General features: G+C 36.4%; 1 protein-coding gene across 5 annotated transcripts in view; it reads right to left on the minus strand.

Moving 5' to 3' along the window:
- Positions 1-14,185, minus strand: part of VAV3 (vav guanine nucleotide exchange factor 3) — a 181,495-nt gene that overhangs the window by 73,062 nt on the left and 94,248 nt on the right. For all 5 annotated transcript variants that reach the window (XM_052667005.1, XM_052667004.1, XM_052667006.1 and 2 more), the window contains 7 exons: positions 12,028-12,127; positions 10,874-10,969; positions 9,092-9,160; positions 6,179-6,265; positions 5,085-5,170; positions 4,594-4,726; positions 4,152-4,261 (listed from right to left, as the gene is read on the minus strand). In XM_052667005.1, the coding sequence (XP_052522965.1) occupies positions 4,152-4,261; positions 4,594-4,726; positions 5,085-5,170; positions 6,179-6,265; positions 9,092-9,160; positions 10,874-10,969; positions 12,028-12,127 (681 nt within the window). The remainder of the gene's footprint in view (positions 1-4,151; positions 4,262-4,593; positions 4,727-5,084; positions 5,171-6,178; positions 6,266-9,091; positions 9,161-10,873; positions 10,970-12,027; positions 12,128-14,185) is intronic.

Below are 14,185 nucleotides of genomic sequence, written 5' to 3' on the forward strand. Positions count from 1 at the left end.
ACATTTGTTCTGATTACTCTGGTTCTTTTTTTCCCACACAGGAGGAAAAAAAGATTAGATGGGACATTTTACGAGAAAAACGTATCAAAATTGTTCTGCACTTGCAACCAGTTTTTGAGGTTTTAATAGTTAGCATGCAGCAAATAAGCCATACACAATCACATAGCTGACAAACTCTCACTCAATAAAGTCTCTAGCATGGTTGAGTAATTTGATGCAGTAATTTGGCTGTACATTTCTATTAATATTATCTTGGATATGAAATGACTCTACGCTTAAACCAATGCTATTTGACACACTAGATTAAACAAGTGCTCCACATCTAGTAAAGTCTTTGCAGTACTATCTTTAAAAAGGTGCTTGTTTACCCATACAGCTATAAGCTCATCTATTATTATTAATAGAGTTCCAAAAACAAAGTAGCAACTGCCCAAATTAACCACTACTGCTAAGTAGTGCTTCTTCTGAGACAATAAGCAATTACAGTTTCACTGTGCACCAGAACCTCCACTCACACCAGTGAGAGGGAACAGGACACACCAAAAGCAAACTAAACCAAGTGCATTATGCGGGTTCCCACTAAAACATATTTCAATCGTGTGGCAAAATCTTCTTGAATTCAGAAGCCAACCAAAGTTTCAGCTTTGAGAGTTTGACTGCAATGTTGATGGCCGCTGCCCCAACATCCTGCGTCATTTTACTGCCCAGAAAAAAAACAAACCTCCCAGTAAACCAGAGTTTCTCAGACTGTACAAAATACACTAAAAAAAAAAAAAAAAAAAAAAAAAAAAGCAGGGGCAGACTCAGCTTCAACATTGGAAATAACTGTGAAAAGATAAACAGTGCCAATACAACTGTGCTGCAGTTCTACTGTTGCTGAGAATGTAGTGCGTGTGTTGGCTCCATCAGTCACCTTCATGAAAGTATTTGGAAAAATAAAATGGAGGTGTTTTTCCATTATGTATTATCTACATAAAGAGTAGACACAAAAAAACCCTACTTGTAGCAGAACTGCTATTGAATAATAATAACTTACTCAGTTTCATATTAACAGTAACCAGTTGTTGCCAGCCTCCCTCATGACAAAACAACTCAGAATACAATAACAACTACAATAACAACTGTGCAAGCCAAGAAGTAGAATATTTTTAATGGTTTAAGGTAGTTTTCTAACAAAGTTAACTAGTATGAAAAGTAGCACTCTGAAAATTGCACTGGGATTTCTAATATTTGCCATATCAAGTATGCCTAATGCATTCTGCCCATCAAGCTGAAACTAAGCCCAGTCTGCAATCCTGTGTTCTCCTCTATTTCATACTTCATCAATAACAGGAGCTTTCCAAATCTAGAGACACACTCTCATCTCAGTTACACCAGAGCAGCGAAAGAATTATTCAGCTGATTTCATTGAATTTAGGTCTTGTTTACGATGAAAAGATTTTAACAGCATTTTCCTTGAAATAATTTTACAGGTACAGGAACCAAGGTAAGGTAACTTTACAGTAAGTGCCTTTTCAGCAATAACTATTATCACTGTTGCTCATAGACCAATATAAACTCCACCCTATGAAAGCAAAATTGCAGCCTAACATAATTATGCCAATGAGTTATTCTAGGGGGAGAAAAAAAGGCTTACTCTTAATTTATAAATTGTAAGAGAGATTCTAATCTGTTCTTTTGTTACATTCTTAGATTAAGACTTGCAGACACCTGATTTTGTTCATAATGCTATCCAGAAGGCAAAAGAACTGCACTGAAATTTCTGTCTGGAACTGTAAACATCATTTCTGATCATCAAACAAGCATCTAATGCAACCCTTCTTAACTGTGCCATTTTCGCAGTCTCTGTAAAATTTAAAAATAAGAAGTATTTTGTCCAAGAAAGTGGTAATTATTATTGAGTATGATAAATAACTGCATACTTTTAGTCATGGCTACTTTTCAGAGTGGAATTACAATACTAGAGTAGGCATTATTCAATAAGCAATGACACCCCAAAAAAAACAAATGAAATCAACCATCCTATTGTTCAGAAGCTGGCTTCATTTGTTCCCAAATTCGTGTACCTTAGCACTGATTAGAATATCATTATTTCTATATACACTGAGGTATGTTTTGAGAAAGCTGCTGTGGGAAATACGCTATAAGGTCAAGCCCCTACAACAGACTAGGTGAAGGTATAACAGCTTCATAAAGTACAAAAGCTCCACATTTAAATCTCAGTGGTTATAAAACAACAAAGAAAAAGCATTGGCTGATGCAAATCATACCACTGTATCATGTTACATGCTAGCCCTGACCTGAAGTAACTCTGCTCCTCCAGTTCCCATGCTTCTGCATTTCAACCTTTAATCACACAGGAAGAGGTTAACCGAGAGGCATGGGTTTACAAGAGGGATGATCATCTGTGCAAGACAAGGCTGGCACCACCATACTCGTTTTCAATGAGAAACCTCACAATCCCCAGAGGAACGAGCACCACAATAAACTGTAAGCCCTGCAGGCCCATGTCTCTGCTCACAAGGCAACTGGCAGCAGCAGCCCTCCTTGCAAAGGCACATCCAAGGGCAGCACTGAGAGGAGGTGAGTGAGGCGGAGGGGCTAGATCCAGCTCAGCACTTAACTAGGAGCCTCAGAGGAGCTGCACAAGTGTGCACAAAGGATGGGGATGTCCTCAGGCACTAGAGACCAGAGAAAATAGAAAATAGAGGAGAGGGCAAGAAAACATGCCTGCATAGAACTAAAAAGATATTTGAGAATAAATGAGGAGGTGCTCCTGGGGAAAACAAAAAAAAAAAAAAAAAAAAAACCACAAGAAACTTAACTGAGTCTTACTGATCTCCTTAACTTTTCTGTTCTTGGTTTTCCGGATTTTTTGCACACAAGTATGAGGTATGAAGTCTGAAAATCAATCAATAGTTACAGAGCTAACACTGAAACATCTGAGCTCCTCGTGATTTCCATACATGTTCTATTCTATGTTTAACTAAATATCAATAATGACAATAAAACAGCAGGGACAGAACACGGACAGAAAGATAGGAAAAGGCGAAGTATGCAGCTTTCTACATACTTCAAATCTTTTCCCATTTCTCACTACAATATCGGTTTCTGCCAAAATTTATCATCTCTTTTTTTGCCAAAATCAGCAAGATCTTCATGGTTAGAGGGCATCATTATATCTGTCCAGCTCAGGTTGCCTTCCTTTTTATTTTCATTTAAATCATTAACACTCACCATACTGAGGTTTTGAAGGAATATATATAGCTTATAAGCAAGTTCCAGTCATATCAGCTCATAACAGCTTTTTTCTCTACTCCACAAACCTTTGCAATCACATCCAAAAAAAAAAAACTTATTAATGCTATCTCTCTATTTTCACAGGGATTATCTCACTCTCTCCCACACTTTGTTGCTTTGTTGTTTTGGGGGTTTTTTTGTTTGTTTTTTAAATAAAGCATGCATCACTTTCTCATTCAATCCTCTTGTTCACAACTTTCACATGTAATAAGAATATCTGAGGTGTCAATACTCATAGTTGTCTTTCCAAGAAGAATCAGATATGGAAATAAAGCTCATGCTGCATACCAATAATGTTACACGCAGTGCTTCATCTGAACAACTTTGAGAAGTCTAAAGCAGTCTGCTCCTTTTAGTTCAAAATATACAGAGGAAATCAGGCTTTTGAAATGAAATGTACCAAGTTGAGTAACTTATTCCAAATACTAAACATTAAATTAGTAAAAAACTACCTAGAAAAATGTCAGAATCCCCTCTCTTTAGTCTTCTGTGTCATCTTTCAAAAATGTATTTCAACTACACAAAATTAAAATGGAAGGGGAAAAGTTATCAGAATGATATATCTTTATTGCTAAAATAATTATTATTTCACCCCAGTATTTTAAGACAGCATTACTGAAGTAGTCTTAGCAGCAAATTTGGCAATACATAGTCTAGAGTGCCCTCTTCCTTTTTCAAGAGGAGTTTCAGGGAAATACCACGTTCATGAAGATGTGTCAGCACTATTGTTTTTCAGAAAGTCAAACAAAATAGATAACTAGCCTGTATTAAAAAACAAAACATAAGTAGTATAGTTCAAGTGACATTCCTACTCTTAAGTAACATGATTTTACTTGAACACAAATACTTACAGAGCCATCTGAAATTGTTCAAGCCATTTTTTCTTCAAATCTTTAGTTTTGCAATAAACTTCTAAACCATTTTGACCTTGGATATGAATGAGGTAGAAGCCATAAGACCACTGTAGAAAAAGATTGGCAATACACATCACCAGTTACACAGAAAAAAAAAACAAAAGGAACGAAAAAACATCTCTATGTTCCTTAATAAAAGCTCTTATCTTCTAAACACCAAGAGCACGCTATTCTGTTGACATGGGAATTGCTTAGTCAAATGCTTTAGCTACATCAAAATAAATGAAGTTGAAACTTCTAAATACTCATCTTGGCTTTTGGATAATACACAAAACTTTGTATATAAATTGTATATGTACATTCTAAATCCTGCAAAAATGTTTCTAACTGATGTTGAAAATGTATATATTTTACATGAACATTATTAGCAAGTACTTACCTTTTTATTTTCTTTATCAGTAGTGGGGTTATTTGTAATTTTGTATTTCTGAAGATCTATTATTTCCTTCATTTCGTAATTATCACCTCTCCGTTTGCAAACAATTACAGCCAGATCAAACAAGAAGATATGCCTATGAAAATACAATGTAAAGAGAGTTAAAAACATTCCAGATAGCCAGCATACCAAGTCTCATCTTATAAATCTTTGCCTGTAGAGCTTAAAACTTTGAACAGCTTAACTACTGAATATCAAAACAAGAAACACTGAAAGTACTCTTGCTAGAGACATAGATTATCTTACATGATAATGCAATAGCTAATTTCCCATACATAACTTCTTCACAAATTCACTTGCTAAACAAATGATGGTGTCTGTGAGTGCACAGCGAAATTGAAGCACTCTCAAGAATCAATGAACTGACCTCAAATTTGTGAAGAGAGTTACTTCACAGGCATTTTAATAGCAAACACCAGAAGTCATGACATCACCTGTCTTGCCTCGCCCGTTTGTCTAACGTAGTTATCCTTATTTCCCCATCACCCTGAGGTCTTCCATACTGTAAGAGGGAATGATTCTGAAACAGAAATAATAGGCTTAATTCAGTACAGCAAAAGTAATAAGGTAACACACTCAAATGTTAGACCACTTCTTTTACCCCAGAAAAGGGCTTTTCAGGTCACTGTCATTTAAACTAAATATAAGGACCACTCAAAAAGTAATGCCTCTTGTTATCTTGGCCCTTCACATCATTGAAATGTGCATTGCAGATACTGGAGGTTGAACCTTCTCACCAGTATTCCATTACATTTTGTTGCTTTGAAACTGATGGCAGCTGAGGGACAGTCTGACAAAATGGAGTGAGACCTGGAAGCATGTAGGATATAAAGGTATCTCACTGAATTCTTCTTACAGAAAAAATGGCACCCATTGATATTAATTGATGCTTGCTGAACATTTATGGGGACCAAACAGTGGATGTGAGCACAGCAAGTGCTCACGGGTGGTGCATTTAAGCAGTGGTAACACTGACATGAAAGACAATCCAAGTTATGGACAGCCATGCCTATTTTTATGAGCACAGCATGCAGGCTTTTCTTTATTGCTGGTTAAAATGCATAGCTGATGGTGTTAACTACATTGAAAAATAGCATTTTGTGCCTGAGAATTTGCTCTATCAAGCAGTGCTATTGTGCTTTTCATCTGTTGTAGTTTCCAGGCAAATAAATAGGAGGCATTACCTGAAGAGCAACCTACATACAATAGGGCATCAGATTGTCCTACACTTGTCTCAAAGAATTTTTTGCATTTCAAAGTCATCTGAGTCACTGTACAAATACAAACATTTATCTACACGAATATTTGTAAGTACATATAACCCCCCAGCAGGGATTTACAGAGTTTTAGCAGATATCTCTGCAAGTAAATCATCATTCTATCATTCTAGACCAAGCAAGTCATACTTACATGTGAATTTCACCAAGATTACTTACTATCTTCCCACATAAAAGAATAAAAATGTAAGCATATCATCGCATTTGATCAAAAGTTACTAAGAACTGTATAAGCTAAAACTATCACATACCAAATTCTCTATTGATAGTTGAAATTGTCTAATTTCACGGAGCGTTTCATTATCTCTCTTCACTTCATTTACATACTGAGCCAAGTCCTAGAGCATCAACCAAAAAAGGGAGAAAGTACAAAACAAACCACTTCAATACATTATTTCAGCCAATTTATTTCTAGTTCTGTCTTAGGCTTATCTTCACATTTAAAGAAATACGTACATACTTACATTCAAATATATACATACTTGATGTTACTAAATTACCAATCTGTCTGACTAAACAAGTAAAAAAGCCTCTGCACATCTTAAATCAAACATACAGCTTTCTTCATTTTTTATCTGTTCAAATACAAATCCTATAGCAAGAAAGGACAACATACTGTTTTGTTTTTGTTGTTGTTTTTTCTTTTAAAGGACTAACTTTCTCTGGATTTTGTTAATGACTTATTCTAAAAACTGAAGATGGAATGTAATTTATGCAGTACAGCTGTGGCCTAAAGAAAGCAGTCAACAACATTCAAAATCAGATAATAGAAAAGAAGGTAAAAATAGAATATAATAGAAAACGTATGTAATGTTCCTCAAAAGTAAGGATTTAATTTATGTGAAAGAATGCATATTAAGAGGGACGTAAGAAGCTACTGCAGAATATCAGCATTGTACAGCAGAAAAAAGATATTACACAAATTTTAAAAGTGTCCTTAAAGCGATATACTACTTAAATTAACAGGTTGAGATTATTATTGTCTTCCTTACCAGAGCACATAACATATGCATTTCACTACAGCCTTTAAATAGCTTTGAATGCGCTTGAGTAATAGTGACAATTTGCTGAGGCTTCTCTGTTTATGGCTAGAGATAAGGAGCAAGCAGCAGTGGTAACTGGTGAGGTCAGGGATGCTGAGAGCAGCGGTTAGAAAAGGTATTCTGATCTTCACAACTTGCTTTTACAGTATCCTTCAATACAACTACAAATTTGGGAGCGTAGGAAAAGGATACGTATTCTTTCTAATAAAATTTTAATCAGAACCATAGAATAGCTGCAATTATCATGCCAGTTTCCCAAAGGAATGCAAACAGGATACATTCACATCAGTCTTCCAAGAGTTGGTCTAGAAAAAACCTCTTGATTGTTGCTTAAAGAAAAATGACACATTTCCTTTCCAGGATGCGGTACCCGCTTGTTGTCAGTTTTTTTCCAAATATCATTTCCAAGCAGACAAACGAAAGCCTGTAGAAGCAACAAATCTATGTTGCATGGCTACTTCTACTGCTCTGACAGGGCTTAGTATGGAAGGATATGGTTTAACTGGGAGGAAAATGATGATGTGACCTTAGTGAGAGATGCCAGTTCCTGCAGAATTATTTATTATTATCATCGGCTGGTAGGCAGGGCATGACTGCACAATCATTCTGACAAAAGTTTTCTTAATTGGTCTTAGTTTGAGTCAGCCATCACCAGAAACAATGAAGAACATAATCAAAGGAGAAAAAAAAAGTGGAAAAAAAATAAAACTACAATTGTTTTCCCCCCAGGCCTGGGCCCCCAGTACAAGAATGATGTAGAGCTCTTGGAGTGGGTCCAGAGGAGGGCCACTGAGATGATCAGACGGCTGGAGCACCTCTCCTATGAGCAGAGGTTGAATGAATTGGGCTCGTTTAGCTTGGAGAAGAGAAGGCTCCGGAGAGATCTCATTATGGCCTTCCAATAATTGAAGGAAGCATATATAAACAAGAACGGGAATTGCTGTTTACAAGGGTGGACAGTGATAAGACAAGGAAGAATGGTTTTAAACGGAGATAGGGGAGGTTTAGGTTAGATATTAGGAGGAAGTTTTTCACACAATGAGTGGTCACGCACTGGAACAGGTTGCCCAAGGAGGTTGTGGATTCCCCATCCCTGGGGGCATTCAAGGCCAGGCTGGATGTGGTTGAAACTAGATGATCATTATGGTCCTTTTCAACTCAGGCCATTCTATGATTCTATGATTCCTAGACAATTACTAGCCACCAAGATGCCTGCCTTGCCACCATCTGGAAGCAATGCTGTGCCACTCCCTTCAGGCATCTTCCTGTGAGATTATCACACAAGCGCTCTCTGCATTCACAGCATAGAACTTGGAAACAAAAAAGGGGAGCCAAAAATCTCACTTGTGAGCTAGTCTGTATTCTAGGTATTCAAGTAGCAGCATAGGCAGCTGCATGACTGAAAACTTACTTATTTTGTCTTCTGCATCTCCTGTGGTCGATATAGATTGCAATAGAAGAAGATATGACCTATACTGTATTGGCTTTCCCCCACCACAGAATAGAAAAAAAACTCAATTCCACCACATCAATTTCACAACTCACGTAGTGAAGCCAAGTGAAGCAGAAATTTCACTGTACAGAGGAACACAAAGTAATATTAAGGCAGTACTGCTCTTCTATAAAGCATTTGTTTGTGCCACTTGCAGGAGATGTACAGTGACAGGTACTGTACCTAAAGAAATATACCACTAATTTCAAGGGTAAAGCCACAGAGATCATAGAAATAGAGTCTTCTAAAGAAAGATGTCTTCGCCTCATTGGGAAACCACTGACCTTGATTAGAATTGGCTTAGAGTTATAGAAATAGTCCTACACTTTGGAACTAAGACCAAATTTATTGAAACACCTGCTGCTTGCCTCAGTACATGACAGCAAAGTGATAAGAAAAGTAAATTTAAATGAGCAAGCTCCATTTCATATATGCTCCCCTTCAGAAAATTATTGAATTTGTTCCAAGGCTTGGAGAAAGCCTTCAACTATGTACTCACAGAGCACACAATGACTTGAGAAAATACCTATTTGACCTGTTGTGAAGAATTGTAGTTTCCAGGAAATATACTTATGAACTACCATTTTAAATGCCAACATGGATATAAAAACTTAATCAGCACGACTTACCTTCATTGCATCAAGCGCCAGTTTTAGATTTGCTTTCTCCATGGGATCTGTAGTGTGCTTCACCAGCTCCTATTGACAAAAGTAGTTTAAAATTTCTCACCCATTGTCTGACAGCTGAAAACTGAAGTTATTACTCCACGCACCATTCCTCAACAACCACCAACAACACTCCACCCAAAAAAAGAAAAAACCCCACACCTAAGAACAGAAAACACAACCTGAGAATTCACATTTTCTTCCCCACTGTAACCAACTTGTAAGCTGAGTAAGGACTGTTGCAAACAAATAACTGGCAAAGATCATTTAAGAATGACACAGTCTAAATACTGATATTTGTATTATTACAATCAATAGAAATCAATTTGCCTTCATAGCAATTAAGTATTGCCAATCGGATCATCAGTCGAGTTCATTTGCTCACTGCTATTCAGTGTATAATCCCATTCCAAGGCATTCATTTGGCTGCAGACAGGGACATACACTACCAGTAAGATCTCAGCTAGCTTTGACAACTACGTCACTGTTTCATCAAGCCTAAGACAAAGTAGACTCAGAGTACACATTTAAATCACAATGGCTTTTTTTTTTCTTTTTATTTTTTTTTTTCTTTTTTGCCATTTTCCCTTTGGAAAACAAAGTTTTTTTCAAGTTCTTCTTAAAAAATAACGTCCTAGGGAAACAGAATATTTGTTCATGATTTGAAAATAAAATTATACATCCCAGCAAGCAAAAAAAACCTCCTTAAAATCCTAGGAAATAAAAAAAAATATTTATATTTCAAATTACAATTTTAAGAGTTTTACTACATTTTTTTTTCATTTTAAGTCTATAAGATATTTTTTGTACAATGTATGCTGTTACTACATGTTATCTCAAACTTTAGAACATAGTGACACATCGTATTTCATCTTGTCATAATATAAAAGGTTGATTATAAAGCTATAGAATCATAGAATTGCTAAGGTTGGAAAAGACCTTAAAGATCATCAAATCCAACCTCCACCTAACCATACTACCGTAACTCTAATAAGCCTCTGCTAAGAAGCCATGTTTTTTAAAAAGCAGTTTGGTCATTTATTTTGTTCCAAATTTCTGTCAACTGAAATGTTGATGGTTCAGAAATATTTCAAAAACTTAATATACAAAATCTATGTTGTTCCATAGAGTCAAAATTTTACTATACAAGCAAGCAGTAGATCTTTTTTAAAACAACATTTTACAAGCATCAGCAGGGCTGACAGTCTCATATAGTAATATATTTCTTTGCAGCTGAACTAACGAGTCTCCTGGCACAGCTATCAAATCAAATTTATAAGACTCTCCACCCTTATTATAGGGCTAACTGTGAGAGCTCGTGCTTTGTGGGTTATAACAAGTAGCATTTCAAAATAAATATGGCTTTATTGTAATTTATGACAGCAGAAAAGCATCTTAAAAGTAAGCTGTAAGTATGGTTCAGCTTCCTTGTTGAGGGATAATGATCCACATTTCAAAGCACCACGATTATAGCGTGCTACTACTAACCATTTTAAACATAACAAGAATGAAAGGTTCAAATACTGGGAAACAGCTGTGTTTTTTCATCATTCTCAGAAATGCATCAGCTCTGAGGAATCATCTCTTTAAGAAAACCTGTGCTTCACTGCATTTTATTTCATAACAAATTAGTCTCAAATCTATGGAAATGTCAGTTACCTTCCTTTGATAAAGGCTTTTAAGCTCTCATTCTTATAAACCACTGATGATAAACAATCACAGTTCTGTTATTTAAAAACAAAATACCTGGAGCAGTAGGTGGTATTTTAGCACTCTTTGCATTGGAACCACTAAAAGATCTCGCAAAGTAAATTTCCCGTTGTTGGCCCTCTTAGAACATTCCTAGTTTGAAACAGAAAAATAGATTAGGACAATAATTTAAAAAAAAAAAAAAAAAAAAAAAAAGAAACCAACACAATTTCCATGAATACCATGTTGAACAGATACATTGGCAGTCGTAAAGCCGTAATAACTTCAGCAAATTTGAGACAAAGGCTTTCAACAAACTGGAAGAAAATACTTGATATGACAGTGAAATCTCAACAAAGACTGTGTCTAGACATTTGTTCTTAGATATTTCACAAGAAAAAACATGGACTAAACATCACAACAGAACTGAGGCGTAGGATTCAACTGGGAAAAAAAAAAAAAGGATACTGCCTATAAGCAGAGCAACGAAGGCAGACGTTGCAACCACCTTCAAAAAAGCAAAAGACAGTTATGAAAGCAAATGCTCCTGAAAGCCACTTCTGGGCAAACAAAGAAGGTGACTGGGAATATCCAGAACAGATCTGCTACAGTTATACCAATGTCTGAGTTTACTGTTTTCTCCTCTTAGTTAACAATTTTAATATTTTTAGCAGGAAAGTGGAAGGATATCCACAGCATGTCCACATACAACACCAGATTGCAAGTGCAGCTGATGCTCTTCAGGGAACATCCAGCAGGAACCTCATGAAGCCATCAAGGAAAATGAAAAGTCCTGCACCTTGAACACACTAACTTGGACATATTAACCCTGAGCACCAGCCAGTAACCCAGCTGAAAAGAACAGGGGCTCTTGGTAGGCAACAAGCACTAAGAAGCTTATTTGGCACAGAAGTCTGCAATTCTGTATTCTCAGCCAACATATGACAAACAGAGAAATATCAGTTCCAAAAATAAATCCTAACCCTACTACTGCCAGTGGAAAGCATCACTCACTTCATCCATTCAGGATTGCCACGGTCTGTATCTCAACAGCTAAACATTAATCCGATGAGAGGTTCCAATAAATTACAAGGAAAAGTTGATGAACAAATTCAGTTTTAATCCACTACGTTTTTGACTTGGTTGAAAGCAGGACATAGTTATCAGAACACATATAATACACACACACAAACATTATAAAATTCTTATACCTCTAACTTCAACTTAACATCTTCTTTTGTCTTAGAAATGTTGTCTAAGCATGATATGGCTGTTTCCACTTGACTGCAGTACTGTCCATAAATAACCAATCTAAATCAAAGCAAGAGATAAAGAATAAAGGGAACATTTGCTTATTTCAGGAAAATTCTTGCTCATTTTTCACAAAAAAAAAAAAAAAAAAAAAGGCAATCTTCTTTTCAACAGGAGTAGCGTTTAATTATGCCAGCATCACACATAGCCAAACTCCAACAATGAAAACAATGAAAAATATTCAGAAAAATAAAGTTAAAACTGCGTTCAAAATGCTGTAAAAATCACTGCAACTTCTTTTAACATTCACGTGTGTATGCTGCAATAAATGCAGGACTCATTAAAAGCAGTATAATCACTGTCTAACAGGAGAACACCACATATTTACAGTACTGCAAATTTTCAAGAGTGTAGTGAATAAATTCTCTAACAAGTTTAATAGGATTAATTGTGCATATACTTTAAAGAACTGGTAAGTTATCCTAACTGATCCATCTCCAACATTTTCTACCAGGTTACATCATGTGAGCTTTCAGGTCCAAATAACAGCATGAATTAAAGTAAATATCCAGTAGCTGTCAACAGAACTAATGCTTCATGGAAGAGTCTGTTTTTATAAAGGTATTCTCTTGACCCTTCTTAAAGTGCTTCTTTTAGTCCCATGGCAGAGTTCTGTTTTGTTATACATTTTCCATACATTTCTTTAGGTGATTCCTTCTCTGTGTTTTTAAATTCCTTTTTGGGCAGTTCCTATGGCTTTCCTTTTGGGCCTCCTAAATTCCTTTATCCCCAACTGAATCTTGGTCATTCATTACACAACTGAAGTGATAATACTGACTAAACATCACTTCTGATTACTTCCAGTATGTGCTACAATGTCCTATGTCACGCTGTTCCCCTTCTGCATAATACAGGTAAGATTGAGATTTCTTCTCAGTGTCCTTTGTTGCCCTTATAGCAGACATTTCAGTGCTACTTTTGAAAAATAAGTATTTTCCAGAGCCAGTTATTGTCCCCTATTTCCCTCCTAGAACAGCAGCAAGTTTATTAGCACAGGGAATAATTCTGTCCTCTGCCAGAAAAGCTGAGATAGAGGATCTTGAAGGCAAGACTGTTTATGGACTGTCTGGCTGGTGTTCCTCATCCAGAAAGCAACTCATCTGTCAAACATCTTCCACATGCTGCTGCTCAGTTCCTCACAAGCCCATTACTATCCCAACAATCCTCCTTCCCCATCACTCCCAGGAGAATCCAATTTGATCCCACCACTCTTTTGCATTCCGGATCCAGAAACTGAATTTTAATCACAATCCAAGAGTTAGTTTGTGCTAAGTCAGCACTGTAACCCACAGCACAGCTTTTCAGCTAAGTATCATAGATCTGTAAGTTCATCCATACAGCTCAACAGTTGTTCAGTGCTGTTCAGTACAAAAACACAATTTGAAAAGGGCTTAAACATATTGGCAACTAGCCTACAGGGTACAACATGCTCACGTGGCTATCCTGTTATTAGTCTGGCTATTTTTGACAGTTTGAAGGTAAAGCATGCTTGCTTCCCTGCCATACTTGACTGCAGATCAGAGTAAGACTTCTCTTTCACACTTATGTTCTCTGCTTTCATGTTTATCACCTCTCTTGCTTTCTTTAACCTGGAATGCCCTTATTACATATCCTTGCCTTATTTTGCACCTTTTACATCTTTATACCATTCTATCCATTAAACAATACAGGTACATGCTATAAAATGTTAAACGTTAAAAAAAGTGCTGTGGGCAAAAAAAAAACCCACTATTTAAGTTTTGTTAGAAATATAGTTGCTACCTGTCTAAAGAATCACATATGCCAGAAAAGACCTTCAAAATCATGTCCAATCATCAACCTGACCTACCAAATCCCATCACTAAACCATGTCCTGTAGTGCCATGTCCATATATCTTTTAAATATGTCCAGGGATGGCGACTAAATCACTTCCTTGGGCTGCCCATCCCAATGCTTTAACACTCTCTCCATGAAGAAATCTCCTCATAACCAACCTAAACCTTTCCTGATGCAATACGAGACTGTTCATATAAAACTATGTAACAATTTTGCTAAAATTGGAATGAAAAGAGGCATAG

The sequence above is a fragment of the Tympanuchus pallidicinctus genome, unplaced genomic scaffold (assembly GCF_026119805.1).
Source record: "Tympanuchus pallidicinctus isolate F22 unplaced genomic scaffold, pur_lepc_1.0 scaffold7, whole genome shotgun sequence".
In the NCBI taxonomy this organism is placed as follows: domain Eukaryota; kingdom Metazoa; phylum Chordata; class Aves; order Galliformes; family Phasianidae; genus Tympanuchus; species Tympanuchus pallidicinctus.